This window comes from Paramormyrops kingsleyae, chromosome 20 (assembly GCF_048594095.1).
Source record: "Paramormyrops kingsleyae isolate MSU_618 chromosome 20, PKINGS_0.4, whole genome shotgun sequence".
In the NCBI taxonomy this organism is placed as follows: Eukaryota; Metazoa; Chordata; class Actinopteri; order Osteoglossiformes; family Mormyridae; genus Paramormyrops; species Paramormyrops kingsleyae.
The window spans coordinates 10,750,642-10,778,233 of record NC_132816.1 but is presented as its reverse complement, the minus strand read 5'-3'; the positions used below and the strand labels follow the sequence as shown (position 1 = coordinate 10,778,233).

General features: G+C 38.3%; 3 protein-coding genes across 10 annotated transcripts in view; 1 reads left to right on the top strand and 2 right to left on the bottom strand.

The window, feature by feature from the left end:
• sh3pxd2aa (SH3 and PX domains 2Aa) overlaps window positions 1–4,286 on the bottom strand; it is an 85,315-nt gene extending 81,029 nt beyond the window's left edge. For 3 of the 5 annotated variants that reach the window (XM_072703876.1, XM_072703878.1, XM_072703877.1), the window contains exon 1: window positions 3,742–4,286. In XM_072703876.1, coding sequence (XP_072559977.1) covers window positions 3,742–3,813 — 72 coding nt within the window. In that variant the 5' untranslated portion in view covers window positions 3,814–4,286. Of the gene's footprint in view, window positions 1–607; window positions 1,378–2,066; window positions 2,547–3,741 lie in introns of those variants that run through there. The other 2 variants (XM_072703881.1, XM_072703880.1) reach the window with 2 other exon arrangements.
• Window positions 4,287–4,674: 388 nt separating this feature from the next.
• stn1 (STN1 subunit of CST complex) lies at window positions 4,675–9,081 on the bottom strand. 2 transcript variants are annotated; one of them, XM_072703882.1, is made up of 9 exons: window positions 8,705–9,081; window positions 8,417–8,512; window positions 8,225–8,302; window positions 7,924–8,097; window positions 7,157–7,283; window positions 6,831–6,993; window positions 6,033–6,160; window positions 5,842–5,909; window positions 4,675–5,364 (listed from the first exon to the last, which is right to left on the bottom strand). In XM_072703882.1, the coding sequence occupies exons 1-9, from the start codon at window positions 8,829–8,831 to the stop codon at window positions 5,192–5,194; spliced, it is 1,134 nt and encodes a 377-aa protein (XP_072559983.1). In that variant the 5' UTR covers window positions 8,832–9,081; the 3' UTR covers window positions 4,675–5,191. The 2 variants fall into 2 exon arrangements, with proteins under 2 accessions (XP_072559983.1, XP_072559984.1); XM_072703883.1 differs by lacking the exon at window positions 8,417–8,512.
• A 1,234-nt stretch (window positions 9,082–10,315) lies between these two features.
• Window positions 10,316–27,592, top strand: part of slkb (STE20-like kinase b) — a 28,070-nt gene continuing 10,793 nt past the window's right edge. Inside the window, exons 1-9 of one of the 3 annotated variants that reach the window (XM_023797854.2) lie at window positions 10,316–11,315; window positions 16,406–16,570; window positions 22,143–22,191; window positions 22,574–22,723; window positions 23,756–23,828; window positions 23,933–24,127; window positions 25,440–25,521; window positions 26,248–26,379; window positions 26,473–27,549. In XM_023797854.2, coding sequence (XP_023653622.1) covers window positions 11,166–11,315; window positions 16,406–16,570; window positions 22,143–22,191; window positions 22,574–22,723; window positions 23,756–23,828; window positions 23,933–24,127; window positions 25,440–25,521; window positions 26,248–26,379; window positions 26,473–27,549 — 2,073 coding nt within the window. In that variant the 5' untranslated portion in view covers window positions 10,316–11,165. The remainder of the gene's footprint in view (window positions 11,316–16,405; window positions 16,571–22,142; window positions 22,192–22,573; window positions 22,724–23,755; window positions 23,829–23,932; window positions 24,128–25,439; window positions 25,522–26,247; window positions 26,380–26,472; window positions 27,550–27,592) is intronic. The other 2 variants (XM_023797861.2, XM_023797870.2) reach the window with 2 other exon arrangements.

Sequence of the window (27,592 nt, the reverse complement as noted above, 5' to 3'; positions counted from 1 at the left end):
CATTATACTGTAGTGACTTTACTTAAATTTAATAAGCACATAAAACAATTTTAATTCAGTGTAATGCTGTTACAAGACTAATAAAATACTCATCCGCAAGTTCCCACATAAACATAGAAATTTTCCTCCAACAATGCTTTCATTGATTGGTTAGCATCTAAGGCTGAAACTCACAAAGTAACAACATCAAATGTTTTCAAACAAATCCAGAAGTATTATGCTAGGGGAATTCTCCAGTTAGATTTTGGCTTGGGGGAAAAAAGAAAAAAAAAAGATTTGTTTGCACGTTCAGTGAGTTCAGAGCAATAACTCATTTAAGACACAATGAAACAACAAACACCCTACAACCTAATTCAAACACGGTGAGGAGGATCGGTTGTGTATGGATGCGCCTTCCATTTCTATCATTTTCCCATAATTATGCGATGAGCTATGTCTTGGCTTTGAGTAAGCACACGTCTACTGTAGCCATGTTTTCACAGCTTTGATCCAAAAATAGGCACGCATCAACCAACCGTTTCAGGTTATAAAACAGCCCGTCCCACATACAGATATGACAATCTGTGACAAATATATGCACACAGAACCAAGAGAAGAATCAACTTACTGCATGAGCTGGACTTAATCCTCAGATTCACTGCTATAGCCACTGGAAGGGAGCCTTAGTAAGACTCTTGGTGGGGCTGAGTATTTGAGCCAAGCCACTTTGTGTGCTGAAACCCGCCTAAGCTTCTATATATAAAGTAATGTGTAAAACCAGAACAACCGTATTTTTAACATGGACTACAGTTAACCGTTTCAGGCCCAAGAGGAGTCCAACGCCGTGCCCAGAAATGATCACAGAGAATAAACCAAAAATGCTAATTGCATTCCATCCTACGCTACGTTTTGGGAAACCCAAACTTTAAACTTTTCATTTGGGAAATACCTTTGTTCAAGCTAAACCACACTGTAATGGGCTCTCAGTTTAGTGGGAAGCAAACTGTGTACGACAAAGACAGCAGGAAGTTTGATATTACTGCCTTAAGTGACGTCACTATACCAGACAAGCACATCCCCAGTGCACTGCTTCCCCACATCAATAAACAAACATTCAAGAGTAAAAAAAAAAAACACAAAAAAACAGGTATTTCTGAAGACATGCAAGACAATTTAAGTGAAGTCCATGCTGCTCTGGTGAAGAGCCACTCTCCTGCTTCTGCTCCCCCCGTTTTGTGATCATTTTGCTTCCAACCAATTACCCCTCCCCCCGCTATCCTACGAGAGGGACAGGAAATGCTGTTTGCCAGGCTACATCTTCCTGTGGGGAATATAAAAAAAAGTGTTGATTCAGCGAACCCTTCCTTTCTGAACTCGCTGGCTTTTCCATGTTCAACCAATGTGGCCCTTATTTATTTATTTATTTTATCACCCACCACCCTGTTTTTATAACTACATTCACTTAATGAATATGATCGCTTGTCACTTCTCATTTAGCGTAGGGAATTCTTCCAAAGTAGAAAATCAGAATATTGCTAATAAATTTATAGACTGCATAACTCTAATAAACATTGAAAGTCAATAACATCAACACATGGTAACTTATACACCAAAAATCCAACAAAAAGATTCTTAAAAGACCTATTCCATTACCAGATATAATATTTTTCCAATCTGAAATATTGACTTGGACTAAGTCTGCAGGAGACCGTCCTGCAATAACAAATTAATGAATAACATGACATCTCTCTCTCACAAGGGCAAGTGAGAATGTTTATCTGGGCACAAGGAGAACTGGCACAAGCATCAATTCTTATTGACAGGTTAATGCTTTTTTTCCATGTTTAGCAATCATTTTGGCTTGGTAACAACTGCAATGAGGATTGCAATTGCAATACTATCAAAACAACGGTGCAGTGCAGTAACATACGACAGAAAGTTGCATGAGTGCAGACGGGCTAGCTAAAACAAGCCAAGCTCACTGTAATTCTTCAGCAGATCATGTTCAGGATTATCAACAAGTTACATCCTGAAGCTGCCCTACAGATGTGCCCAAGTAAAGTTCTGCACCAGCAGTACATTCTCACCAGCAATCATGGTGAGTCTGTGGTGATCAAGCACAGTGACTTCATGAGGACGTCAACACCGGTCCTGACTCAGTCACCCTACAACAGCGGAGCTTTTCCTGCGAGCTCCGTCCATCATCCAGGGAACAATGGCCAGCCAGCAATTAGCCTTCACTCGGACATTTTTCAGCGGCCAGTTGCCACTTGACAAAAGATACATCGTGTTTAGAATTATCTTCAAAACCCAACTGAAAACATGCACCAGCCTAGTAATTAAAGCAAAGCTCTAGCCAGCAATAGCTGAGTCATTTCTTAGAAATAATGGTAAATGCAAAGATGTTGCAAAGACAAAAAGAGGATCCATGACGTTGGCTAATTACACTTCCCACATTTAAGTGAAAATGACACAAGTTCTATTTCATTACAGAAACACTCTTCATCACTCTTACACCAATCCATTTTATTGAAGGAAGTGTTGTTCACTACATTATCTGCTTGCTGCCAGATGCACCCCACCCCCCCAATTTACAATTATTTGTATGTACTGGCTTTTCTTTTTTCTTGTTTTTATTCCCATACAGTAAGTACTTCCAGCCATTTTACAAAAAAGTTTGATACCTTAATAAAGTACTCAGAATGTTTAGAAAGAGGGAATGACTTTACCCACATTAGTTTACTGAAAAACCTTGAGATAAAGAATCATTTTAGGACTGCGATGCAAATCTTTCCCTGAGAATGGCAGTGTGATTTCCATGTTATTTATACCTTACTTATATTTATCTGTCATTGAATTTCTGTGTAAATATATACATGAACTGTCGTTCATAATATTTAAAGTTATCGTGCAATCATTATTATTATTGTAACTGGATTATTCCAGTTTTTCAAATAAGACATTGTCAAATAAGCACACTGAAAGCTTTAAATGAAAAGAGCGTGAAAGGAACCTCTGGGATATCGTTTGTTAAAAGTAATCAATCAATGTCCACAATCCAGTCGGGTCATAGAATAACGACGAAGGCAATTTCAATCCATTAGAGACAGAAACAGAAATTGAATCATTTTGCAAAATCGGATGCCCTTGGAAACGGGTCTGAGCAAAAACGCCGTGTGGTTGGATCTTCAGGTGGTGTTTGCTTCTGGGTAACTGCTCAGGGTTTATGCAGAATAAGGTTTAATATACGAGGGCTAATAGGCACACTAATGGCATTCATGACCCACTTTGTTTTTACCAGAACCTCTGTTTCTCTATTGTTATAATAATCACGGCAGGACAGGTTATAGCTTGCAGAAGTCAATGTATCTCTCACAAGCGATTACACAAGCCCTACTGCTCGCGTCTAGCAAAACATGGAGAGTCTATCGATAAACGAGTCTTTTAATTGAATCTATAGCTCCATATTTAAAGTGGTTTCCAGGGTGTCTTGCACTTCTAAATAAATACACAGCATATATAGCAGGTTAAAAATTGAATGCATATCAATTCAGGCTTATAAAATTAGCAAGTTAAAGAGGTATTCTATTCATTTATCCCAATAAATGCATTTTATTTTGAGGTGTCTGGAAAATCACAGCTTTCTATAAAGTTGCAAAACATGCAGTAGTTGCTTGGGACAGAGCACAAAGAGCGGTTGACTACAAAAAAAACCACATTTCAAAGTAGCCCAAATGCATAACAGTGGCTAAACATACTCACATAATGCTTAGACGGATTGCGCCTCTTCTCTACATCCACAACTTTCACATCCACCACCGTCCGAAACTGCATCTTTTCAGTGAAAACGGGGAAAATCAAACACCGAAAACGCTGTTTGTTTACTCCAAACTCCAGCAGAGGCAGCAGATGAGATACTGGAATCAAAATGATCTGAGCCGAAGATGAAGAATGCGAGCGTCCGCCTAGGAGTTGCCTTTATAGCTGTTACTATGTATCTATACCCTGAGGATGTATGTGATCATACTCCAGACAGGACCTTTCCTATGATCTAGCCTTACTCATCTAACAACATGAATGCAGATCCAACTCCGCCGATCGCTGCTACAGGGAGTATAACCGGAGGTCGCGTGGAAAACGCTCCAGCCTTTAACTCATTGACCTCTTTTGTGTTGACACTCTCTTGCCCCCCCTAATGTTGTTCTTATGTGTGCTTCTTTCAAGGGGATAATGCCGGTGTGCGCGTTACCCTAATGCCCGAAGCGCGGTTTGGATGTTTGGGGCATGGCTGGCTGTCTTTGTGGAGCAGGAAGCTGTTCGGGCAATGGGATGGGCTTACCGCCAGCCCACACGGATCCCACTTTGGCTGGCCAGATCACAGGCACCGCCACAAGAAACGGGGCTGGACGGTGCTTGGTAATGAGTACGGCTCATCTCTCTCCTAGTAAGGTTTTTATTGGCAAAGATGTTTAAATTGATCATTTCAAAAATAAAATATGAACGTCTCATTATTTACATTTATCTAAACTGACGTTATATATTACCAACTTGGGTGTTTTTAAAGTAAGTTTTAGCCATTTTATGCAATAAGTTAATGCGCTCCTTATCCTGTATAGGACAGGCGACTATGGGAAATGGATGGATAAAATCAAACGGATATCGGCTCAATAATTACCTATAAATACACTTTCAAGCTTTTCATACAGACTGGGGCAGTGATTTTATTAATAAAAAGGCATGTTTGCGGACAGGCATAGGTTAGAAAATTGCATCTGCTAAACAGAAAATGCATTGTTATTAAGCTAGCAAAAAAAGAGTCCATAATCACCAAAAAACATATTTTTTGAGTCGAAAGTTAATCAGAAAATATGTCGCTGCTCACCCTGACCGCGTAGAATGCCTAGTTTGCTGAATAGCGCCGTCTAGTGGCGAGTGAAAAAATACCAACAAGGTCCATGATTTCAGTAAAATATTTAAAATTTAAAAATGTAAATGTTTTTGAACCGGCACTAGAAGACGATTATTCCATTGTTTATACCATGATTTATTTGCATACTAAGGTAATACCTAAAGATGGATGAATATTATTTTATATGTCCTTATCCCATTCAAGGTTGCAGGGCTATAAAATAATAGTAGCAGAAAAACAGAGTGACATTATTACTAAATGAAGTCCATGCACTACTTTGGCCTTCTCTGGTCATCCAAGATGTTAGTCTGTCACACTAATGTACTTGTAGTGGTTCTGGTCTATTGTGCTGAAGATTTCACTGTCACGTTCCAGGCACCGCAGGACCATTTCGATGACTGACTTGCTGACATTTCGGCTATAGGTCTGTCTTACGCATGACAGAATGTGCAAGACATGGCAGCCCTTTTCAGCATCTACGAAACAGCAATGAAATGTTTCAGATACAACCGATAACAAGTATTCATGTAATGACACACCCAGGACCTTTCAAATAGTACTGAAACTGTACATAATATCTAGAGTGCATGTAGACAAAACTCACATACAACAAGCTAGAGGCATTCAAACTGTGGGACACAAAGGAATTGTGGGGTGGGGGGGGGGGGTTGGGGGTGCAGGTGAGAGGAAAAAAACAACTGTGTGGGGGTTTGAGCTGGGGGCAGATCTAGAAAATTGTAGCCTTCAAAAATATTAAAAGTAACATGAACACACTGTATGCTGGTACACATTATATGACGCTAACAAATTAAAATATGTAAAACAGACAAGCACCAAGTACTGAATATGTCACAAATACATCAGCCCTGTCAAAAAGAAAGTTGAATACCACTACACTAAGCAGATCACTGTTGAACAGACCGACTGACAATGTGCTAAAATGAATGGCTCACATTTTTCTCGTCCGGAATCTTCCCTAACTATGTCTTTAGTTACTCTCCGCAGCTCTTTGTCCTGCTCTGTTACCTGGCCGAGAAACAAACACAGAGAGGAAGCACAGCACTTTTAGACAGGTTCAAAAGCTGCATTTTCTGAAGATAAAATGGTATCCTGAAGTTCTATAAACACATCTGGAAGACACAAGCTTGCCTGATAGACTTCATCCTGGGATATGACTTTGCGAAACACCAGGCCCTCATCCTGAAGCGCCTTTATAACATCTCGAAAGAGGTGATGAACCTGCTTTGAAGATGACTGTGCCACAGTAGATTCCTAAAAAATAATAATAATAAAGTTTTAATATCCAAAAGACTGATATTTTAGCAGCATATTACAATTTAAAAATATAAGGGAAAAGTCGTTCACTTGTGTATTTATTTCAGATCCCAGGATATTAGGTGCTGATACAATGCACTGTAAAAATCAACATTATAGAAACAAAGATATACCTTAAATAGCATAATCCTGTTGAGGGACAGTCAAAATAAGAAATACGTCACCTGTAGTGATACTCAAGGTCTCCATCAAGTTAATAATATATATCCTGTGTGTAATTTGTCTGTAGATAAATGGAAGCTTCTTACCACATATTTTCAGCCCTTAATAATCTGGTTAAAGAGACCTTGAAGCTACCACAGTACTTATTAGGAAACCTGTCCTAACAATTAGTATTAAATTATGAGGGGGGGGGCATCTTGCAAACCCAGGGGGGTTCCCGCCAGGAAATTGCCTGATATGCCAGATGCCCAGTCCACCCCGGACAAAGGCCTTCATACATTTTCATTGGTGAATGATAAATCATAATATAATCCCCCATCTATCCATTTATCTGGATAGCACATCCAATGACTGAGCTTAACATAGCATCCCTGCACATTTTGGTTGCAATGTAAAATATATGGGTATTTGGGTTTGTGTGAACTGTAATATATAGACTGTTCACCTGCTGTGTTGTGCTGCAGGAGGGAGCACAGGACAGCAGAGGCATCAGAAGGTGCTGGACATCTTTGGGCCGAAAGCTTCCAAGGCCTTTTTCTCTAATGAAGCTCATAAGCAGCCGAGAAGCCCGTCGAAGCACGGAGAGCGAGCGCAGAAGGTCATCTCCTCTGTGTAAGGATGAGTATTAGCCAGGTGGCTGTGTCATTTACAATGCATAAAAAAAACTTACTACAATCTACCCAACCCTGTTTTATATGTACCATTAACAATTAGTCCCTTTTTGGACTTTGAGCAATACGAAATGCAAGTGGAAGCTTCTCAGTAACATACTCGGCCGTGTCCAAGTGCTGCACGCTCTTTGTGAAGAGGAAGGGTTTGTCATAGAAATCCCGATATAGGTGGAGAACTTCCATCATCCACGATATCTGCACTTCCATCACTGGGTCGTTCACCTTATCTATAACAGACGAAGATAGGCTCACAGATTGAGACACCTAACAAACAATCCGCTCCCATAAGATGGCAGTGTTGCTATGGTTCGAGAAAGACTAGTGTATCTCTATTACTAGCAAAAGGAGTGATTGGGAAACATAAAAAAAGCTAACATGGAACTGCAGTGCCTTGGCAAGAATCTGTAAACTGCATCAAGGCCTACAGATTGGTACATAACAACAGGGTTGCCCATTTTAGTCAGCAGGTTGGTATGATATTTTCAATTCGAGACAAGTCTGCATACACATGCACACACATTTACATGTATGTAACAGTTCTATTGCCTTGTAAATAGTCGGCAGGGTGTGTAAACTACCCCAATGCTTTTATGTAGATAATTTTAGATTTTTAACTGTACAATATAGATTTGCTGTAAGATTTCTTTGTGTGTACATGAGAGTCTGAAAGCATGAATATCACGCCAGATGCGCGAGAGTTGGCAACCCTGTAATAGTAAGAAAAATCCACAAAGGAAAACCCAAGTTTCAGCTGTTATGTCTAAACATGTTATTCAATTGCTGCAAAGATTGAAGATGAATGCATGTATCGGTTAAAGGGAACAGCAAGCAAAGCTGTACAGCGTCTGCTGTCTTTTGACTTCTTACAGTAACTGCAGGCCATGATCTCCCTCTGCTCCCTAGAAGTCTTGACCGACCCTCGGACCCTCAACAGGTCTCCAATTTCAAGTTGGGCACTTAATTTCTGTGCCAACTTCAGTTTCTTCAGCTGTTCCACAGGATTAAACCCTCCTTTATTTGACACCTGCAAAGTAGCTCCTGCTGAAAACAATACACCAAAGTGACTGACAATAATGACATACTATTATTTTGAAAGGAACTGCTTTAAACACGGATATGGAGCTACAACGTGTATGACGACTGCTGAAATTAAAAGAGCAGTACTTACAGTTTACTGCGTCTGTATTTTCTCTCCATTTTTCGTCTTTCCAACAGAGGCAATTTATAACACCCGTTCCGTCATCAACTGCAGAATAAAAGATATTACGCCACGTAATATTTGCAGCAGCGACAAATCATGTTTTACAAGAAGTAGCTGTGCTGCTATTATGCATAATTTAGCCAAAATCATAAAATATACCTCCGTAACAGAAGAAGTCCTCCCTCTCTCGTTTATATACAACGGTCCCCAAAACATCAACTTTAAAAAGTGGGTGACATTTGTAAAAATAAACATCTGTGAAATTGGAAAATAAGTAAATAAAGAAAATTACTTTAAAAGAACCAACTCTAAACAAGCAATCCACAATTTTATTCAAAAATTCCGATCAGCAAAATGGATTTCAAAAGTATAATTTACTCCATTCCACTTAGTTCTACTGCTGTCATTTTCAGTTTGATGCATTGTAGTTAAAGATCGTTGAATTACCTGGGATCTGAGAGGACTCCCGCATACGTAAAATATCTTTAACATAAAGCTTAGCAAAGGAGGACAACACGGGATCTAGCCCCCAGAGCAGGGAGCTGGGCTCATGTTCCCCTTGCTCTGTCTGCATTGCATATCCGATACTGCGGGGTCTAGGCAAAATCAAAAACAAGCGAAAATGCTATTTTAAAAATTCCGATAAAGTAAATTCTGTTGCTAACTATATAACAAGGAGGCTAAATTAACAAGACGGATGACATAAAAAAAGACATGTATACGCCTTAATGAAAGATCTCTTAATGAACCTATTTCAGATGAGTTTTTAGATTAAATTACCCTCCCTGCTACTTTCCGGTAAATATTTCACTCCATTGGAGTGACTGGCGCGTTTGCTTATGCCGGAAATGGGGTAGCGGCTATATTGAATTTCCGGATTCAAGATTTCAAAGTAAAAGTTGGGGGGGGAATGAAATTGGAGAAATTTATATTTATGAGCATGTCGTCTACAGTGTTAACCTGCCATGCGCCTTTTACTGATTTTATCGTACTGTAAGCTGTTTTTATGTCAATATTATGAAATATATATATTTCAAGTATTCCACTCTATACGTCCTATTATCAGAGTTGGAAAGTTCAGGTCCAGAAAGCACAAATCCAGACCAAGGTTTTGTTTCAACCAACCAGTGGAGCAGAAACTGTCGCACTCAGAGAGTACTCAACTGGTTGGTTGATACAAAACCTTGGTCTGGATTCTCCATCCTTCCTGAACCGGAACTTCCCACCTCTGCATATTATCATTTCTATTATAAAATACTTTGTGGTTCTAGGAAAGTATGGATTACAAGACTATAATTAAATTTTATTCTGGATGTATAGAATGCATACTTAAGTAGCTTTCTCAAAGGTATAACATCAATTTAGTCTTTATCTCTCTACTCTGCTTATCGCTGCCATTCCAAAACCAGTTAAGTGAACTGGTATCTTTTCTATAGTTGTATGTGCCTTGCGTTGAACTGACGGCCCATTCAGACTGTTCCCCACTTGTGCAATATACTTGACAAGGGTCTAATTGCATTGTGAGCCTGTCCTGGATGAATGGATGGATGGATGGATGGTAGTTTGGTCCTGTAATCTAAAGGATTTATGTTGCTTGAAAAGTAAGGTATGTGGAGTTGGATTACTGTTTTTATTATTTATTTCTAATTGGGTGATCTACTGATCTTACGTTAAATTAATGTCAAAAACCGGAAAGGAAAGACCGGATGTTTTATTGTTTCAAGAATAATGGAGATCGGAACATGGACCAAAATGTGTTGGTAGCTTTTGTTGTTCTATTTACTTTAGAATGTTGCTAAAGGTATTATATTACTTAATTGCATATGTGGTGTCTGTGGCCGATAAATAGGCTACATGACTAATTTGCAATGATTTCAGACACACACACTGCTCATTGCTGCGTTTCAAAGCCTTCTTAGTTCTTATAAATGATCGGACTCATGTCCCGTAGGTGGCGACAACGAACCTTAAATGAAATACCATTTTACATGGTATACGTGTGGACGCCAGCTGTTTATGTTCGCACTTTTAGCAGTTTTGGAACAGTACATGAAAGTTTGAGAAAACATGAGAAGAAGGGGAATAAAGAGCCTGTGCTGTGCCAAATGTTTGTAAAAGTATATTTTGAAAACCAGTTGGCGAATGAACATTATCCACCGCTTGGTCCACGAGCAATGGTGCGGAGAAGTGCGGCTGCGCGAGATGTGCACGCGCTCCTAAGCGGCTCGCGGCTATTCCATCAGTAGCGGCAGCAGCGGACCGTGGCGAAGGTGGACGGAAATACCTATGTATCTTATTTTTGTTTGAGTAAAGATGGTGCCGTTTGATAGAATACGACTTTTTGTAAAACGTAACCTAATAGTTTTTTCCTCCACCTATTTGGTGGAGACATAGATTAAGGTCCAATTGAAACCGAGTTGGGCCGGAGCTCCCGGTTGTTCTTGGGAGTTTGAGGAACAAGGAACGATTCTCAATTTCGCCCTGACATACTGACAGGCAGCCGACGATTGGAAATACGACGTCAGCTTGTCTTTTTTCTTTGTTTTCGAAGCGTCTATTCTGAGAAACGCAAAGGAGACGCTTATAAAGATTATTAGAAGCTCGCTCGAGATTTTAAAAATTGTTTTACAACAAGAGAAATATACCGTTAGACCCTGGTGCTATTACAGCCACACAAGTAACGCATCCTAAGTAGCTAGCTAGCAATGTAACTTTTTGTTCAAAGATGACTAACGAGTTCTGAGTTCACAGTATTTGTGTGCTTAACGCCAAATACATGTTAAACTATCGTACTGCGATCTGATGCTTTTGGGAGCGTGTTAGCTGAGGGGTGATACTATAGGCTGTCAGCACAGAAACCAGGGACCCCAGATACGGCTGATCTAAGGACGGCAAAGAAACGCTGAAAATGTCGTTTTTCAATTTTCGTAAAATATTTAAACTCGGGATGGAGAAGAAGAAGAAACAGTACGAGCATGTCCACAGAGACCTGAATCCAGAGGAAGTGTGGGAGATCATTGGCGAACTGGGGGACGGCGCATTTGGAAAAGTCTACAGGGTAAATACAGTTTTTTTTAAGGATTTCACAGTGTTCTTGAAATGAGTACGATATTCACAGTTCGCACTCTTTTTCACGAATCTGGTTGAACAAAGGTTAATATAATACTGTCTATGTGTTTTGCCTGCAAGTTGAATTAACTTTTTTTTCTTCTCCAGAACACGTTGTTTTTTTACATGCTGGTTTTGTTTGCTCAACACTTAACTCGATGCTGGTCCGTTTTGCTCCAGTCGCTGCATTTGATTTTCAGCATCAGCTGTTTCATCAAGCGCTGCATCTCTGTAGGAGTCAGCACGTAATGTTGATCATCACCATATTCAGGAAAGCAGCGTTTTTTTCGCACCCATAACGCTGCCAGGATTATACTAAGTCTCTCTGGAAACTTACATAAACAACAGTGAAATAGCTGTCATTGTGTAGGCGCAAAAGAATATCTAGCTGTGAAAAAAAAACTGGCCCTGACATTTGCCGTCATGATGATGACAGTAGCAATCTGTGTAGTCTGTCATTTTTCCTACGCCAGAGTATAGTCAGCGCTCTGCGTTGTATTCTATATAAGTATATTCAGTGGCGTAGTGGTATTTATTAGAATTGTGTACGTCGTGGGAAAATCATTTTATGCAGTTGGATGCAGATGGAATAAAAGTATTGAAATATTTAAGGACATTTAAATGTTCACGCACGTATGGTGCATCTAGTACCCCTCCCTTGTGCCGTTTAAAGCTTGGAATAGGATGCACCCCACCCATAACGTGATGGATGGATGGATGGAGGTGTTATACTAATATTACCTATAGATTAATTCTGAGTAGTCCTGTTGTTGAAGATTTAAATTCCTTTTATAGTTGTGTACATTCCTCTTCCCCAAATGAGCAACTCTAAGAATTCTAAAATGTCAGATATTTCCCCCTACAAAGTTGAACATCATTCACATATGTTCAAATTTAAATCAGTATTGCATGTTATTGTTTTAGAAAATTATATTTTACATCCTACTATAGTAAAGCACTGTTTGTAATAAAAATGTAAGATCTGTATGGCAAAGTCACAGAATCTTTGTTAGTATTTCATTGGCCCAATTAAATTGGTTTCTATCATGTTTTTATCATCTATAAAAGATGTGCAAAGTCCACATGAACCTTTACAGTCCTTAGTAAATGAACAGGAAAAGGCTTTGAGCAGTACAGTGGTACCTCAGTTCTCGAACTCATTAGAACTCGAATTTTTTAAAAGTCGAACCAACCAGTTCGGAAAAAAATTACCTAGTACTCAATCTGAATCTCAGAAGTCAAACCGTGAACGCCGACCTAAGATAACTTGTGCGCGCGGGGAAATGAGTCACGCGGCATGTCTCTCACCTGAATCAAAGGGTGATTCGCTGTGATAGCATCGTGCATGTTTACACTAGCTGAATACATATATTTAGACAGTAAAACTACATTTAGACAATGATAGACAGTAACAGTAATTATTATATAATAAAATACATTTTAAAATAAAGATTTCTTAATTATTTTAATATTAATAATAAACCATTAATAGATTTAATTATAATAATATTGTCGTGCCGAGCGGGGACGGAACGGAGACAAAGACGCAGATGTCAGGGTATCTGGGAATACAGGATTTAATTACAGGTAAGGCAGGCAAAACGCAGACGGACAATACAATGACTGGACTGGGGAAACAAACTGAAACGTGGACAAAATACAGAGGACTAATGACAACAACCAGAAACAGCTGATCACACGGGGATTCCACACGGCGTTAACGAGGGGGCGTGACACACGGAAGGAGCGGACGATTGGGGCAGGACACATTGGGGTTTTTTTTTTTTTTTTTAACTGTACACATTGTTTGGATACATTTATTTTCTTAATTTACAAATTACTGTTTTGATAAATGTGCTTAGATGTGTTAAGTACAGTATATGCTCTTCTTGTTTTATCCGGTTCATTTTGTGTTTAAATTCTAAAAAAAAAAAACATATTTAGGTGTAATTTTTTTGGGGCTGGGAACCAATTAATTGGTTTTCCATTATTTTTTATGGGGAAAATTTGATCAGAACATAAACGTTTTAGGATTCGATCCGGAGTTCTGAACAGATTAAGTTTGAGTTCTGAGGTACCACTGTATTTGCGTTCACCCTTCCACATTGGCATAATTTGTTCTTAATTGAATTCCTGGCCAGGAATCAGTGGTTGAAGTACAGTTTATTTGGTATTTGATGTGCTTGGCTGATTTTTCAAAACTGTGATTTATATAAATGAAAGTGCGTAAACTGAGCAGTCGTGGTTGATTCAGGACACATGCAGATTAAACCATGGAATTTTCCATTAGATAGAAAAATAAGTGGGTGTGAAAACTTATGATTGTTTAATGACAGTTCACCCTTCCTATCATGTTCACCAAAATAGTCTCTCTCTATAGTTTTCTGTCAAACATATTTATCCCAGTCTTCATTTGGTGTCCTTGAAAATGTAGTTTTTGAAGTGTGCCCTAATGAATTCATTAAATATATGGATCTGCATGCTGAAGCATAATCTTAATGATGATCATTCTTTTTTCTCTATATACGTTGTCTCTGTTTTGGGAAGTGTTTATTTTTTCCCAAAGTAGTACTCTAACATTTACATGGACTAAACATGTACGTGACTAAAGTAGTTATGAAACAGGATTTGTAAATAAATATTCTATCAAAGGCCATAGTGCTGAAAGCAATGTTGCTTTGCTTGTTTGTATGTTTTGCTGCATGAGTGTGAGGTGGATTGGAATGGTTAGAAAAATACAAAGGATTTGCCTCAGGCCTTGGTGATTTAAATCATGCGGTTGGATTCATCTGAAACTGGATCCACTTGCACTCTAAGTAAAATGGTCAAGTCTGCGTGATTAATCGTTTTTTCATAGCCCTATGTGATCTCATTCTTACATGATAATGATCCTACTGTGTTTGCATTAGCAGGGAGAACCATTGCATCAGACCAAGTGCTCCCTTTTTCTCATTAAGCTGTATCGATAGATGACAACACTGCATTACACCATGTCACTAACTGTGCACTGGAAGAGTGGGCTCTTTTGAAAACAAAATTAACGTGTGAGACATGGTGAAAGAGAGAACTTTGAAAGCAACAAAATGATTCACACTAGAGAAGACCCTTCCAGTAACAGTGAGAAAGAAGAGAGAAATTTTTCCAGCCTCAGTTCAAACTATAATGTGTTCATACTAAAAAAAGGGTCACATTCACTTGTATGGATTTTTTTCGGTTTACATCCTGAGAAGTGTATCTGTATCTGTCACTCCAGTGTTTTTACACAGATACCGACATGCACACATAGAAAAAAACCTTTGTTTGTAGGTGTTAAAATGAAGACAAGGTTTGTTTAGCATTTCTTGCAGTTGGAAATGAGTTGTTACAAACCAGGAGTGTGTCCTTTGTTTGTTCTCTTTTTATAAAGAGAATATGTCTTGCAAAAATAATAACAGAAATATATTGTTAAAGAATCGTGAGAGAAATTTGTCATTTCAGTTCTCAGTGGAGAAAATAATCTGATTCATATTTTACCCAGAATCATGCCACCCTACTTCAAATACTGTTACTCTTTGTAACTCAGCTTCTTAAAGTTTTTTTTTGTTTGTTCCTCGTGGTTTTAACAGTCTTGCATGTTTCGTTATTTTGCAGTGGTGGTTTAGTTTTTTGATCCACTATAACATATAAGCGTTCACTTTACTGTTAACATTAATGCAATGTGTTCGTATGATCTAATTTTATGTCACATTGATAATGTTTGTAAATGTACAGTTTAACACTTTATAATATAAAATGGACTTAATACCTTTTAAATACTGTAATCTTTCTTCTGTAGGCTGGCCTGTGACATTTCTGTTATCAGTCTGCATTAATTCATCTGAATGTTGGGCTGGATTGATATGACTGTTATAAGATATCATGTTTTTCATATTAATGGTATTCAGAATAACATTTACTTCTAACCATTAGCTTTGTGTATTCTAAATAAACCTATAAACCTGAGTAACTCGGTATCATATTATCACTCCTCCAGTGTTCAATTATGTTAATTCAGTTGATAGTTATATATTTTACTCAGTGATAATACTGATTACTCTTAATAGTGGCAGAGATTTTAAAAAACATTTCTGATTTCACAACCCTTTATTATGATTTTGTTCTGCTGTATTGCAATGTTATCTTAGATTTCTAAGTAATATTTATGTAAATCTTGTCACTGACTAAGCTTATTTTGTAATATTCAGCTAATTTTCATGCATAATGCCAGTGCTTATAAAATGCGTAGTGAACTGAGGGCAGAGAGAAGGGTAATGAATTTTTCAGTGGTGGAACTTTATCTGTTCACTTTAAATTGTTGGACAGAAAGAAACAGTATCTTGTTCTTAAACTTTTAAAAATTTAAGTTTAGGGCAAAGTTTTATGGAATGGCCATGATCGTATTCTGCACGAGTGTGTGAAAAAACTGCTAAATGATATCAAACCATTTGAGCTTCAGGCACTTAATGTTAAATTGAGTACTTGAGCTTTTGGTACAACAATCTTTAATTTTGGGTTATTTCATAATTGTTTTAAGAGTTGTCAGTTTCGAACAATCCACACATCACTCTGTGCAAACAGAATAAGCTTTCTGTCTTCAAACATGAGTCACAGATTTCAGAGTATTTTTGTTAGCAAAGATCCACCTACTCAAAAGACGAAAAGCCTCTTCTGGTTTCATGAATATTACAGGGAATCTGGTGCTGCACGTGTCTGCTGTTTAATGTGTTTTCTGCAGAAGTAAAATCTTAAAAAGCTTTTACCGAGCCAGAATAAAGCAGTACTCCTTACATGGGCATTTATCCAATATTAATGCCTGGGTACAGTTTTGGGAACTTTCCTTGGGAGATCTTTGTGGTTAGGGCACTTCAGAGGTCAAATTAATATTTGTACATTTGAAATAAAGACATAGGGCTGCACAGCAGCTTTCAAGATGCATGCCAGTAAGCACGTTTTAAAATTTAAATGCTGTACTGTCATGTACTGTCATGTAATTCAATATTTGTATTTGATTCTGTTTGTCAGGCTCAGAACAAGCACACTGGTGTTTTGGCTGCTGCTAAGGTGATTGACACCAAGAGTGAGGAAGAGCTGGAGGATTACATGGTGGAGATTGACATTTTAGCATCATGTGATCATCACAATATCGTGAAACTCTTGGATGCCTTCTATTATGAGAACAAACTCTGGGTAAGTCACTGATCATGGGACCCTAATCCTATATAACCATGTGTAGGATTTGGTGACTGCTGCCTGAGCAGACATGCGTGAGAACCCCAGAAATAAGACAAATCCTAGAGGGTAATGAAAAAGAAGGTCACCAACACAATCCCAACATACAAGGCATCGTTATGCCGCGGTCATGCTTCCAACCTGGGAGAGCTGTTCATATCCTCAGCGCTGTTGTTCGTCAAATAATAATGAAGCAGGTGAATTAAGGGTGGTTTTTTTTTTTTGGGTTTCTGGGAGGTACGACAGTACAATGAATATCGCATTACGTCAGACTCCTGCTGATAAATGGTATAGGAGTAAATGTTTTACGTATCAGCTTGTGATATATACTGACCTAGTTAAAGATTGTACCTGATGGTTCTTGTCACTGACTTGAGCAGTGATGCTCATGGTAAATCTGAATGTACTACATTTCAAATAGATTTGGGCAGTCTCCTATGTGGTACTGTATGTTACTGTGGTAAAGCAAGAGACTAGAGAAAGTGTTCATGAATAAATTAGCAGTGAGCCTGGGGTTTTGTAATGGCTGCTCACAGAGGACTTTAAAGTATATTTTTTTTCCTTTGAGCTGTTTCGTGTTCTTTGAAATGTTTGTTTGAGATATTTTAGATGAAAATCATTTTTTTCCATTCAACTTTTTATGTGAAACTTATTTTAATTAATTTAAAAAATGGCTGCTTCAAATTACATGATATGTGATATGAAGTATTTAAAATTTCTCTGAGATTATAGTTATTGACTCCAAAACATTTGAAAGGTTTCCTGCCTTGATGCACATTGAGAGGAAAAGTGGTAACATTCCCCCTTTGCCTTTTCCCTTTCATTTGTCTTTTAAATAAGCATCCTTTTAAACTTTAGTGTAAAAAGTAGTGTGCATTAAGTATGGTGCCTTTGGAAGTGGGAGAGTAGCACTGCTCAGTGGAATATGTATCATCACAGTGGGTCAGTTTGTGTTTTTCTGTGCGCTATTAAGCAAATGCCCCTGCTCTTTTTTCGGAGCGTGTGTTGCATGCAGATTTGACTGTTTTGAACATTAAAATCTGGCTCAGATGCACATTTGATCCCTGCATTGTTTCTGCCTTCTTAGAAGTGAGCGTTGGGTCATCGGAGGTTATATCTACAGTGTGGGCGAGGAAACCACAGCCCTTTCATTCCACTATGGCTCTGAGTAGATTGTGTGGGCTATTGTATTTGAAGCAGAAGTCATGCAATGTCTGGAATGAATAGAGGAGCCTTTCTTTCTGATTCCTGATCCCATTTCACACTGAGCCCGGTTTTCCCACATAAAGTATAATAATGTGGCTTTTTTGTTTTTCACTGAAAAAAGATCACCTGTGGGAAATGTATGATACAAGATGTCAAGACATTAGGTAACTGCCAGTTTTGATTGTGATTTATTAAACTACATTACTCATTGAAGACTTGACCAACTGTTTAATTTTTGGTATATTAAACCAAACTGCCTTTTATCGTGACATAGATATATGAAATTACCCCATCTTTGTGGAAACCGCTAAGCTGTTCCAGTATTAAATTCTGATCTGGTACACTCTAGAACTTGTCTTCTTTCTTGCAATGCAGGGTAACAGTATCGCACTGGTTTTAATCACCACATTTCTTCTTTGTGTTCCTTGTCATCCTTCAGTTCTGAAGTATGGGTGGGAAAATGGTAATCCTACTCAGAGAGCTAAAATCTGCTGCAGGCAGTTATGTGAAACATTAGATAACCTCTTCCATCGCTGGCCAAACAGGAGCAAATCCATTCAATACTCAGTTGCTTAGATGATTAATCATATAAGTCCATGCAAACTTCATCATAAATATTACATAAGTAAACAGCACCTGAAATTTCTATCAAACTTTTATTAACTTGTATTGTCTAGGTATCAAATGGTTTCCCTTTTACAGAGGTTAACTTTCCCCCCCAATATTTTTATTATATACTGTTGCTAGTTTGAGACATTACCAACATGTGCTACTGCAGTAATAACCTACCTCAGTTGTAATGTTTCAGTCAACCATCATGTGGGTAGATTTAAAAAACAATTTGGGTTCCAGTGAATTTAATTGACTCTCTCCTAAAGTTGAATCATGAACTTTTTGGGTACAGGCTAGTTACTATCCTTTGCTGCATTTTGAGTGATATCTGTTGTTTAAAATTTTAGATTTAAAATTTGATTTTGTGACTGTACTGCTAATGCTCCAAATGACTTAATTTAAAATGGATAACAGGAACACGTGTATTCCACAGTGGTTTTCCCTAACATTGTTATAGATTTCGTTAGAGATGCACCAATCTGATATTCAAATCTGTATAGGCGCCGATCCAGACTTTTTTGATGGATCGGGTATCGGCCATATCTAACCAATCCAAGTCCAATACTTACTCATCTAGTTTTTTGCAGTCTCTGAAAACATAGCTCCTATTTTCTGTTAAATCTATCTGTACAATCAATCACACGTCAACTCTTTCCCATTTTAGATGTGTTTTTTTTGTGGCATTCAAGCTGAACGCTAACACTGCTACTCAATGGCTGTGAGCCTGCTGTGACGTCATTTGCATAGGCTTTGCGGTACGAGGAGCGTAAGAACATCAGATAAGAAGGTGACAATCTTGGAGTATTGTACACTTTTAAACAGCAGCTAGTACACAGTGATTTGCAATCTTTGTAAAAACAAAGTTTTGAGAGGTGGGAGTAGGATTTAGTGGAAAATCCCACTCGCCAAACTCACACAAGTGCGAGACAACACGAGTAATATGGGTAAATGCAGTGGCTGATTTGGGAGTCGCCAGCTTAGGCAGCTTAATGCACACTCTACTGCTTGTGATAAACGAGGGGCTGCTGTCTCAATAATGTGTAAGTGACGCAGTTACCATAGGGAGAAACATTGTGCGGCCTTTTTAGCCTTTGCCACCTGCATATCCTCGCTTGGAAGATATTCATATTGAACTGTAAATGCCTCAATGCTTAAAACAAGATGTACAACAGAGGTGGAACAGTATAGTACGTATGTTTCTAGTAGCCTAATTAAAGATTTTTTGCCATACATTTTTTCATCTGTATTTACTAGTTTAAAAAATACTAATATATAAAGTCTAAATATATTATACATTTATTATATTAAAATATTAAAGTAAGAAGAGCTCTTGTATCAATCCCATTGGAACTGAAAAATGTGGATTGGCCCGTTCCTAGATTTAATCCAGGGATATATCAAATAAAACAAAAACAGTAACTCATGTAACCATGACCTGATTGTGAGGGTTACTACATTTTAGTAGCTTCAGTGCCACCTATTTTTAAAAAATGGTCAAAATCATGCTTAGTTGACTACTAACAATGGAAATATAATGTGGTGAGTGAAACAGGCAGTCAGAATAGTAAGACACATTGTTGCTGAGTTGTGAAGTTTTTTCCCTGTTGTATCATTTGTCTCCCATTTTCTTTCTTTGGATATTATAAATTTAAGCTGTCTCACCCTGTGCTTGGCTGACAGGTCCAATACTATTCAAATCATAAAAACAAACTTTACACCCCCTGGTGGTTTCAGGAATGTAAGGTTCATACTGTAATGGCAATTATGCTTGATCGATGCTAAGGGATAAGTGCATCCCTTATATGTATTGCTGTAAAGTCGGCTTTTAAGTACTGTTAACCATGAGAGCCGTTTCTTTTCTTAACATACTGCAAGCCCGCCTATCAATCACTTGACAATTTCTAAAGATTCTTGATTGGCTCATAAATGATTAAGGCAGATGATATTTTGACGGGTACCCATGAGAATTTCTTTTTCTAATAAATACAAATAAAGTGCAAACATTAAATGAAAATAATTAGTATGTTATCGTGTCTAAGTATGATTTTGTGAATTTAACAGAGATGGAGCTTATTTGACCCTGTCTATCCATTTTCTGTAACCACTTGCTCTGTTCAGGGTTATGGGGGTCTGGATCCTATGGGTGTCAGGCAGGGAATAATCCAGAATGGGGCACCAACCTATCACATTGCCCACACTATTCACTTACACATGCACACATGAGTTACAGTTTGGTAACTCAATTAACCTCTGTGTGTTTTTGGACTGTGGGTGGAAACCTGAGTACCCAGAGGAAACCCCATGATGAAACAGGGAGAACATGCAAGCTGCACACAGTTGGAACTTGGGTGGAGACTTGACCCCAAGTTCCCTAGGTGTGAGGCAGCAGCGCTAACCACTGCACCACTGTGCTGCCCCTTTCTTATTTGACCCTTGGAGCTTATTTGTGGCTTTACAAGAAACATTTATCACAAAATACTACAAATCAAACTTCAAAAGCACATGTCTTGCTTTCTTCAAAAGCAATGGTCGAAGCATATCAGGGGTGCCTACTGACAAACTCAGGGTGGGAAAAAACATACACACACATGCATCTATTAAGCAGTCAAAGAAGATGTTTAACACTATCTTGGTAATAATTGTGTATTTGCTCAGTGAAAAAAACACTTGTACATTATAACATGCAAATTAACAGTAACACAATAAAAAATAAATAAAATAAACAAGAATTTTGTGTGTTCTCCAAAAAGTTACTGAGATCTTGTTGGATTTCTAGATAAACTCTGCTTTGGTTCCAAAACCTCTCTTCAGGGGCACCTCAGCCATTCTCTGTATTCATTAAATTTCTCCATCAGCTCTGTTGATTAACTTGATTTGTTAAAAACTCAGTGGGGTATTGATTAGCCAGACAAAGTGGGGTAGTGTTTGATTAAAAAACTACATGAGTATACTGGATGGAAACGCTGTGGTGATTTTTGGTGAGGTTTTGAAATTGCTAAGCTTGCACACTTTGACAGGCATAATATCATAGTTTTACACCAACATGAAGATCATTTAAACATCATTTTATGTGACTGCCTGAGACTTTGTCCACAGTACTCTGTACATATGTCTTTTTCCCCAGCAGCCATTCTAACTGAGGCTCTGTTTCCTGCATTATTCCTGAGAGGCAGTTAGCATGAAATATTTAAATGCTTTGAATGATTTGAATGCTCTCACACAATGCACATTATTAGCCCCTATCGCATAGCTCCTTAAGAAGTGTTTCCAGACTTCGTTTTTATTTCACTTTTTTTGGTCCTGATGGTTTATTTTTCTAGTCGAAAATCACTCACAAATATCCTTCAAATGTTTTTAACCACCTAGCTCAGAATTTTCATACAACACAATATCACTGTCAGTGAGCATAAAGAACAATGTCTTATGCACCCTGTTTGAGGATGAATATTTCATTTGAAAGTTACCTGAAGATGAGTCTCATCAGTTCCTTCATGTGAAAGAATTGTTTAGACAAAAACATTTGAGAGGAGAATAAAACTTGTTGTGCCTATACATACTCAAAATAATGGGGTTGCTACTGTACACAAATGGAAGAATACTGAAGATGCACTGATTATTTTTTAGGCTGTGGCTCAAAAGTGTAAAATATCATTATGTAAACTTTGTAAACGCTTGTTTTGCTTAAATAAAAACATTTGCTTTATCGCTGCAGATTCTGATTGAGTTCTGTGCTGGGGGAGCTGTAGATGCTGTGATGTTAGGTAAGTGTCCCTGTGTTTATAATCCTTGACTGACAATGTTTAGACAGTATTTTAACCAGTCTGCCTATTTGAAAGGAATCTGTATTTTCCACATTTAATTTAAGCATACTTCTCTGAATATTAGTTTGTCTTAAATCTTAAAGGTTTATTTATTGCCATTCAGACTCACTGGATTATGACTCATGAAAATAAAGCTATTAAGAAAACATCGAGTGTAAATCATTGTGGCGCTACATGTTGTGCTAAATACAAGTGGCATCCATTAGAGTGTGATGCCCAGATGTAGAATAAGTTCATAAAGATGCTGGTCTTTGTGTAGGACATACAGGCGGCTCTAACTCCCAAATGGAAGAATGTAAAAAAAAATTGTGTTTTGTTCCAGAACTGGAAAGGCCCTTAACTGAACCACAGATTCGAGTCGTGTGTAAACAGACCCTCGAAGCCCTCCTTTATCTCCACGACAATAAAGTCATTCATAGGGATCTGAAGGCTGGAAACATCCTCCTCACCCTAGACGGAGATGTCAAATTAGGTAAGATTGTTGCTCTCGCTTGAAGTGGGAATCTTTTCCAAGGCTTTTCTCTGCAAGTACATGTTTCTAATGATTGTATAGCACAGTTCAAAATTTAGATTCTCTCTGTACTGCTTCTGATGAGGTCGAAGTTTTTTATTTTTTATTTTTTTATTTTTTATAAATCCATGATTATACAATGAAATGTGCTGTGTTGGAAGAATATTAGGGACTGTTTGCATATGAAAATTTTGTTTTTATTGTATGACATGGAAAATTACGTATCTAGGGAAAAATAAATGGTGTAATTCGCTTGTCTGCTGAACACAATGGAAAAATGGGGGGAAGATTTGTAGGATTAGGTAGATTAAAATGTTTAAATGCGACACAACTTGGCTCGGCTGCATTTGTTTTTGAATTTTAATTTTTTTTTTACTGTATAGCTTTGTAAGTGGCTCAGTGGGTATCACTGCCGCTTCATATCTGCTGTGTGGGGGTTAGAATACCACCATTGTGTGCAGTTAGCATGTTCTCCCTGTGGCATGCAGGTTTCCTTTCTCATCCCAAAGACATGCACTTAAGCTAATTGTCATCTCTTATTTCCTCATGGAATATGACTGTTTGTATGTGCACATATGCGCCCCCTGATAGACTGACATCCTGTCCAGGGTCTTATTCGCATTGTAAATATATCTTATCTGTCATGATTACAAGAATGCAGTGTCTTGATGTCAGAGACATACAGTGCTTGAGGATGGTACAGTGTATTATCTGTAGTGTAGCCTGATGCTGTTATGTTGCATACAGGTGTTGCAGTATTCTGTATTTCCTATAAAACTAAAAACTATCCTTTGTGATGTCGATGTCAAATCTCATCGACTATGATATAAGGTTTAGAAGCTTATTCAAATACATTTTCAACTATTGAATTATGAAGGCAGAACACATTTACAATCTTGCAGTGTGAGTCAGCTGCAAGGAAAAATATTTAGGATGGCACAGTTATAAATTTGATTAAATCGATGGCCGATTAATGACAAATGTGAATTTCAGCTGATTTTGGTGTGTCTGCCAAAAATACAAAAACACTACAGAGAAGAGATTCTTTCATCGGGACGCCATACTGGTGAGTCAAATGCTAAATTGACCAGTGGTTAATGAACAGGAAAGCGATGTAATTTGGAACAATGCATGTTTAGGGCATTTAGTCTGGTCTGTCTTTCCTTGTAGGATGGCTCCGGAAGTAGTGATGTGTGAGACCTCTAAGGACCGACCGTATGACTACAAAGCTGACATCTGGTCCCTCGGTGTCACTTTAATTGAGCTGGCTCAGATTGAACCACCGAACCACGAGATGAATCCAATGAGAGTTCTCCTGAAAATAGCTAAGTCAGATCCACCTACTCTGATGCATCCATCACGATGGTAATTTTGAAAAAATTCTGTTATAACGAATGTCTGGACCTTGGCTTTCCTATAAACCTAGATTAGATTAGATTTCTGTTGAGCGCCAATATAATTTGATTTGCCATGATTAGTGTTGTATATCTTCCAGTTATTTTAATTCATGTTAGGCTATTTTCATCAGGGTGGTTTTTCACTTTTATCCCTCATTTGCCCACATTGTTTTATATGTGGTATCTGGTGTTAAACTGTTAGTGGTAACATTATTCGGGTACTTGGTCAAACAGATGTTAAGGTACTTAACCCAAATGTTTTAAATTACAGTGGTACCTCGGTTCTCGAACTCACTAGAACTCTAATTTCTTGAAAGTCTAACAAACCAGTTTGACCTAGAACTCGATCTGAATATCAGAAGTCGAACCGTGAACGCTGACCTAATATAAACTGTACGTGCCAGGAAATGAGTCATACTACAATGCAATTCTTACTTGAATGCCTTCTTCACAGACTGGACGATTAACCAAATAAAGCAGCACAACATTACAGTAACTAACAATAAATTAACCACTAACTTACTTGTACTATTAGAGCATTTATGTCATTTATTTAAACTTTATTTTACCAGGTAAATTAACTGAAAACCAGTTCTAACTGCTTTACGTGATATTCGGGAGAAATAGCAGATTGCCTGGGATACAAACGTCATGCGTGTAACTAAACTCTTCAGCCAATAAGGGCAAAGGTGTGTCGTTACGGAGGCGGTTCCAGTTTGTGCAGCCGGGTGAGAGGTCGCAATGCATCTAACCGTAATGCATTGCGTCAGGATCAGAATGCGTTGCTTTAAGCCAGCGCTGTAAGCAAGTCGAACGCACCCAATGACCGGCCTGGGGAAACAAACTGAAACGCGGACTTAATACAGAGGACTAATGACAACAATCAGAAACAGCTGATCACATGGGGATCCCACACGAGGTTAACGAGGGGGCGTGGCACACGGAAGGGGCGGACGATCGGGGCAGGACAGGGGTAATGTTGGGATAAGATCTTTATCGTTTTGGAAGCCATTAAGAAAAAAATGCTGCTCTTGTTTTATCTTGTTCATTTTGTGTTTAAATGCCAAAAAAAAAACAAATTTAGGTGTAATTTTGGGGGGGGCGGGAAACAATTAATTGGTTTTCCATTATTTCTTATGGAAAAAATTCGATCAGAACTGGAACTTTTTAGGATTCGATCCAGAGTCCCGAACGGATTAAGTTCAAGAACCAAGGTACCACTGTATTATTCTATCAAAGGGTGGATAGTCACATTTGGCCTAATCTAGACTCATTGGCAGGTCTCCTGAGTTCAGAGATTTTCTTAAAAAAGCACTGGATAAGAACGTGGACAACAGATGGAACGCTATGCAACTTCTGCAGGTGAGGTAGTCTGAGACTTATCCTAGTTGACAAGTACCTGCTGTGGATGTGACAGCTGTTCACCTGTCAAGTGTGGTTTGCGTTGTTCGTACGTCAGAACGGAGGGATTAAAGGAGCCTTGCAGAAGAAGATCTATTATCAGACTGAACAGAGACGCTTATCAGAAATCCTGTGTTCAGCGTGCATATACTCACACCAGCATTATATACGTATATAGATAGGACATATGGGTTCGAAAGTGTACAACAGAAGCCTTCTTCAGATGAAGGACTTAATATCTAGGAAATTTTACCTTTTTGCACCAGCAAAAAAATATGTGCAACAGCTAATCAAAAGGAAAAAGGTAAGGGTTATTCACATGTATGCAAAGAAAATAAGAAATGTATATTTATAGTCCTTTATTCTTATTGAAATACAATTTGTCCAATTTAGGGTTGCATGTTTGTTTTGATTGTGTTGGATTTTTCAATCTGGATTTCTAATTGTGTCTGCATGTGATGTTCCTGTAGTTTATATAAAGTTTTACATAACATTCTTTTTGGTTTAGTGTAATGTAGGGTATAAAGAATGGCAAAAAAATGTTACGTAATTTCTTAAACTCAAGATGCTTACCAGTTGTGCTCTAGAAATCTGTTAGTTGACATAATTAATCACTTTACTAAAGGGTCTTAATGACCATCTGGTTTGGCTGTCTGTGCAGCTGTATAATTTGGTATCTCTTTTCAGCATCCGTTTGTCAAAAATATCAATGACAGCAGACCACTTCGAGAGCTAATTGCAGAGGCAAAAGCAGAAGTCACTGAGGAGATTGAAGAAGGTAAAGATGAAGAGGAGGAGGAAGAATCAGAGTCACAATTGGTGCGTACACATTATTCAATTCAGTTCATTAAAAAAAAAAATTCTTTACTTTGATTTTCATACTTTTTTATAAAATTGACTTTTTTATTTCAGTTGGTGCCTGGACACAAGCGAGCGCCATCAGATGCTAGCGTTGTCAGTTCTGAAGATGAAAAACTTTCACAATCTGTGTCAATTATGGAGTCCGTCTCAGAGAAAGATAAGTCTGAACACGGAGAGGATAAAGCTAGTGACAAACTTTCCGATGGGGGTACTGGCAGCAGTGAAACAGACAAAATGGAAAATGAAAAACTGAATGAGAACAGCATTCTGGACACCAGCAATGAGGACATTGACAACAAAGGTGATATTCTGGCTGAGCCAGAGGAAGAAATGTCTGATGAGAAAATCACAGAGGAGAGTCCAGATCTGCCTATCTGTCCAAATGAAGTTGACAAAAGAACAGAAGAGCCAGAGCAGACAAAAAAAGAACCACCACCAGAGGAGGAGAAAGAGTCGGACACAACAGAGATTTCAGAGGTCCAAGCAGAAGCTGACAAAGAAGATGATTCTACAGTGATGGATGAAGAAGGTTTGCCACCAGTCGAGGCTGAGAAACCTGATGAGATACTCAACAGTGCGGAATTGGCAGAAAAATCTGATGAAAGTTCAGAAGAAATTAAAACCATGGTAGAGGAGAAGGAGGATGCAGAGGTGTCTCCTGAGAAGGACATTAATGAGAAGGACATTAATGAGAAGGACATTAATGAGAAGGAAGGAGAGATTTTGCAAAGAGATGAAGACATAACTACCAGTGAGACCCAACAGGAGCTTTCCGAAGAGAACAGACAAGTAGATGATGGTTCTCCACTTTCTACTGAAGAATCCTCATTGGTCAGTGCTGTTCCTGGGACTCAGAATGACGTTGCAGAGGAGAAGCCATCCCCTGCACAGCTTCTAGAGGAAAATAAACAGGAAGAATGCTTGAAGGTGAACATAGCTGGCAGTGATGCTGACGTTGACCTTGAGAAGGAAACGGCTCCGCCGATTAAGCTTGATGCTGAAAAGGTCAAAGAGAAGGACACTGACTCTGGAAGCAACTCTACAGCTGACAACAGCAGCATCGACCTGAACCTTTCCCTCTCCAGCTTCCTGACTAAGAACAAAGAGTCAGGCTCCGTATCCATTCAGGTGAGACACATATATCTTTATTTCAATGATTTACATGTGGTGT

What these genes read in the sequence shown, in the direction of transcription:
- stn1 (XM_072703882.1), bottom strand. Translation starts at nt 8,831, where the DNA reads ATGCAGACAGAGCAAGGGGAACATGAGCCCAGCTCCCTGCTCTGGGGG. An exon ending in GGACTTCTTCTGTTACGGAG is followed by an intron (nt 8,303 to 8,416) that starts GTATATTTTATG and finishes TTTATTCTGCAG; the next exon opens with TTGATGACGGAACGGGTGTT. An exon ending in GATCATGGCCTGCAGTTACT is followed by an intron (nt 7,284 to 7,923) that starts GTAAGAAGTCAA and finishes CGTCTGTTATAG; the next exon opens with ATAAGGTGAACGACCCAGTG.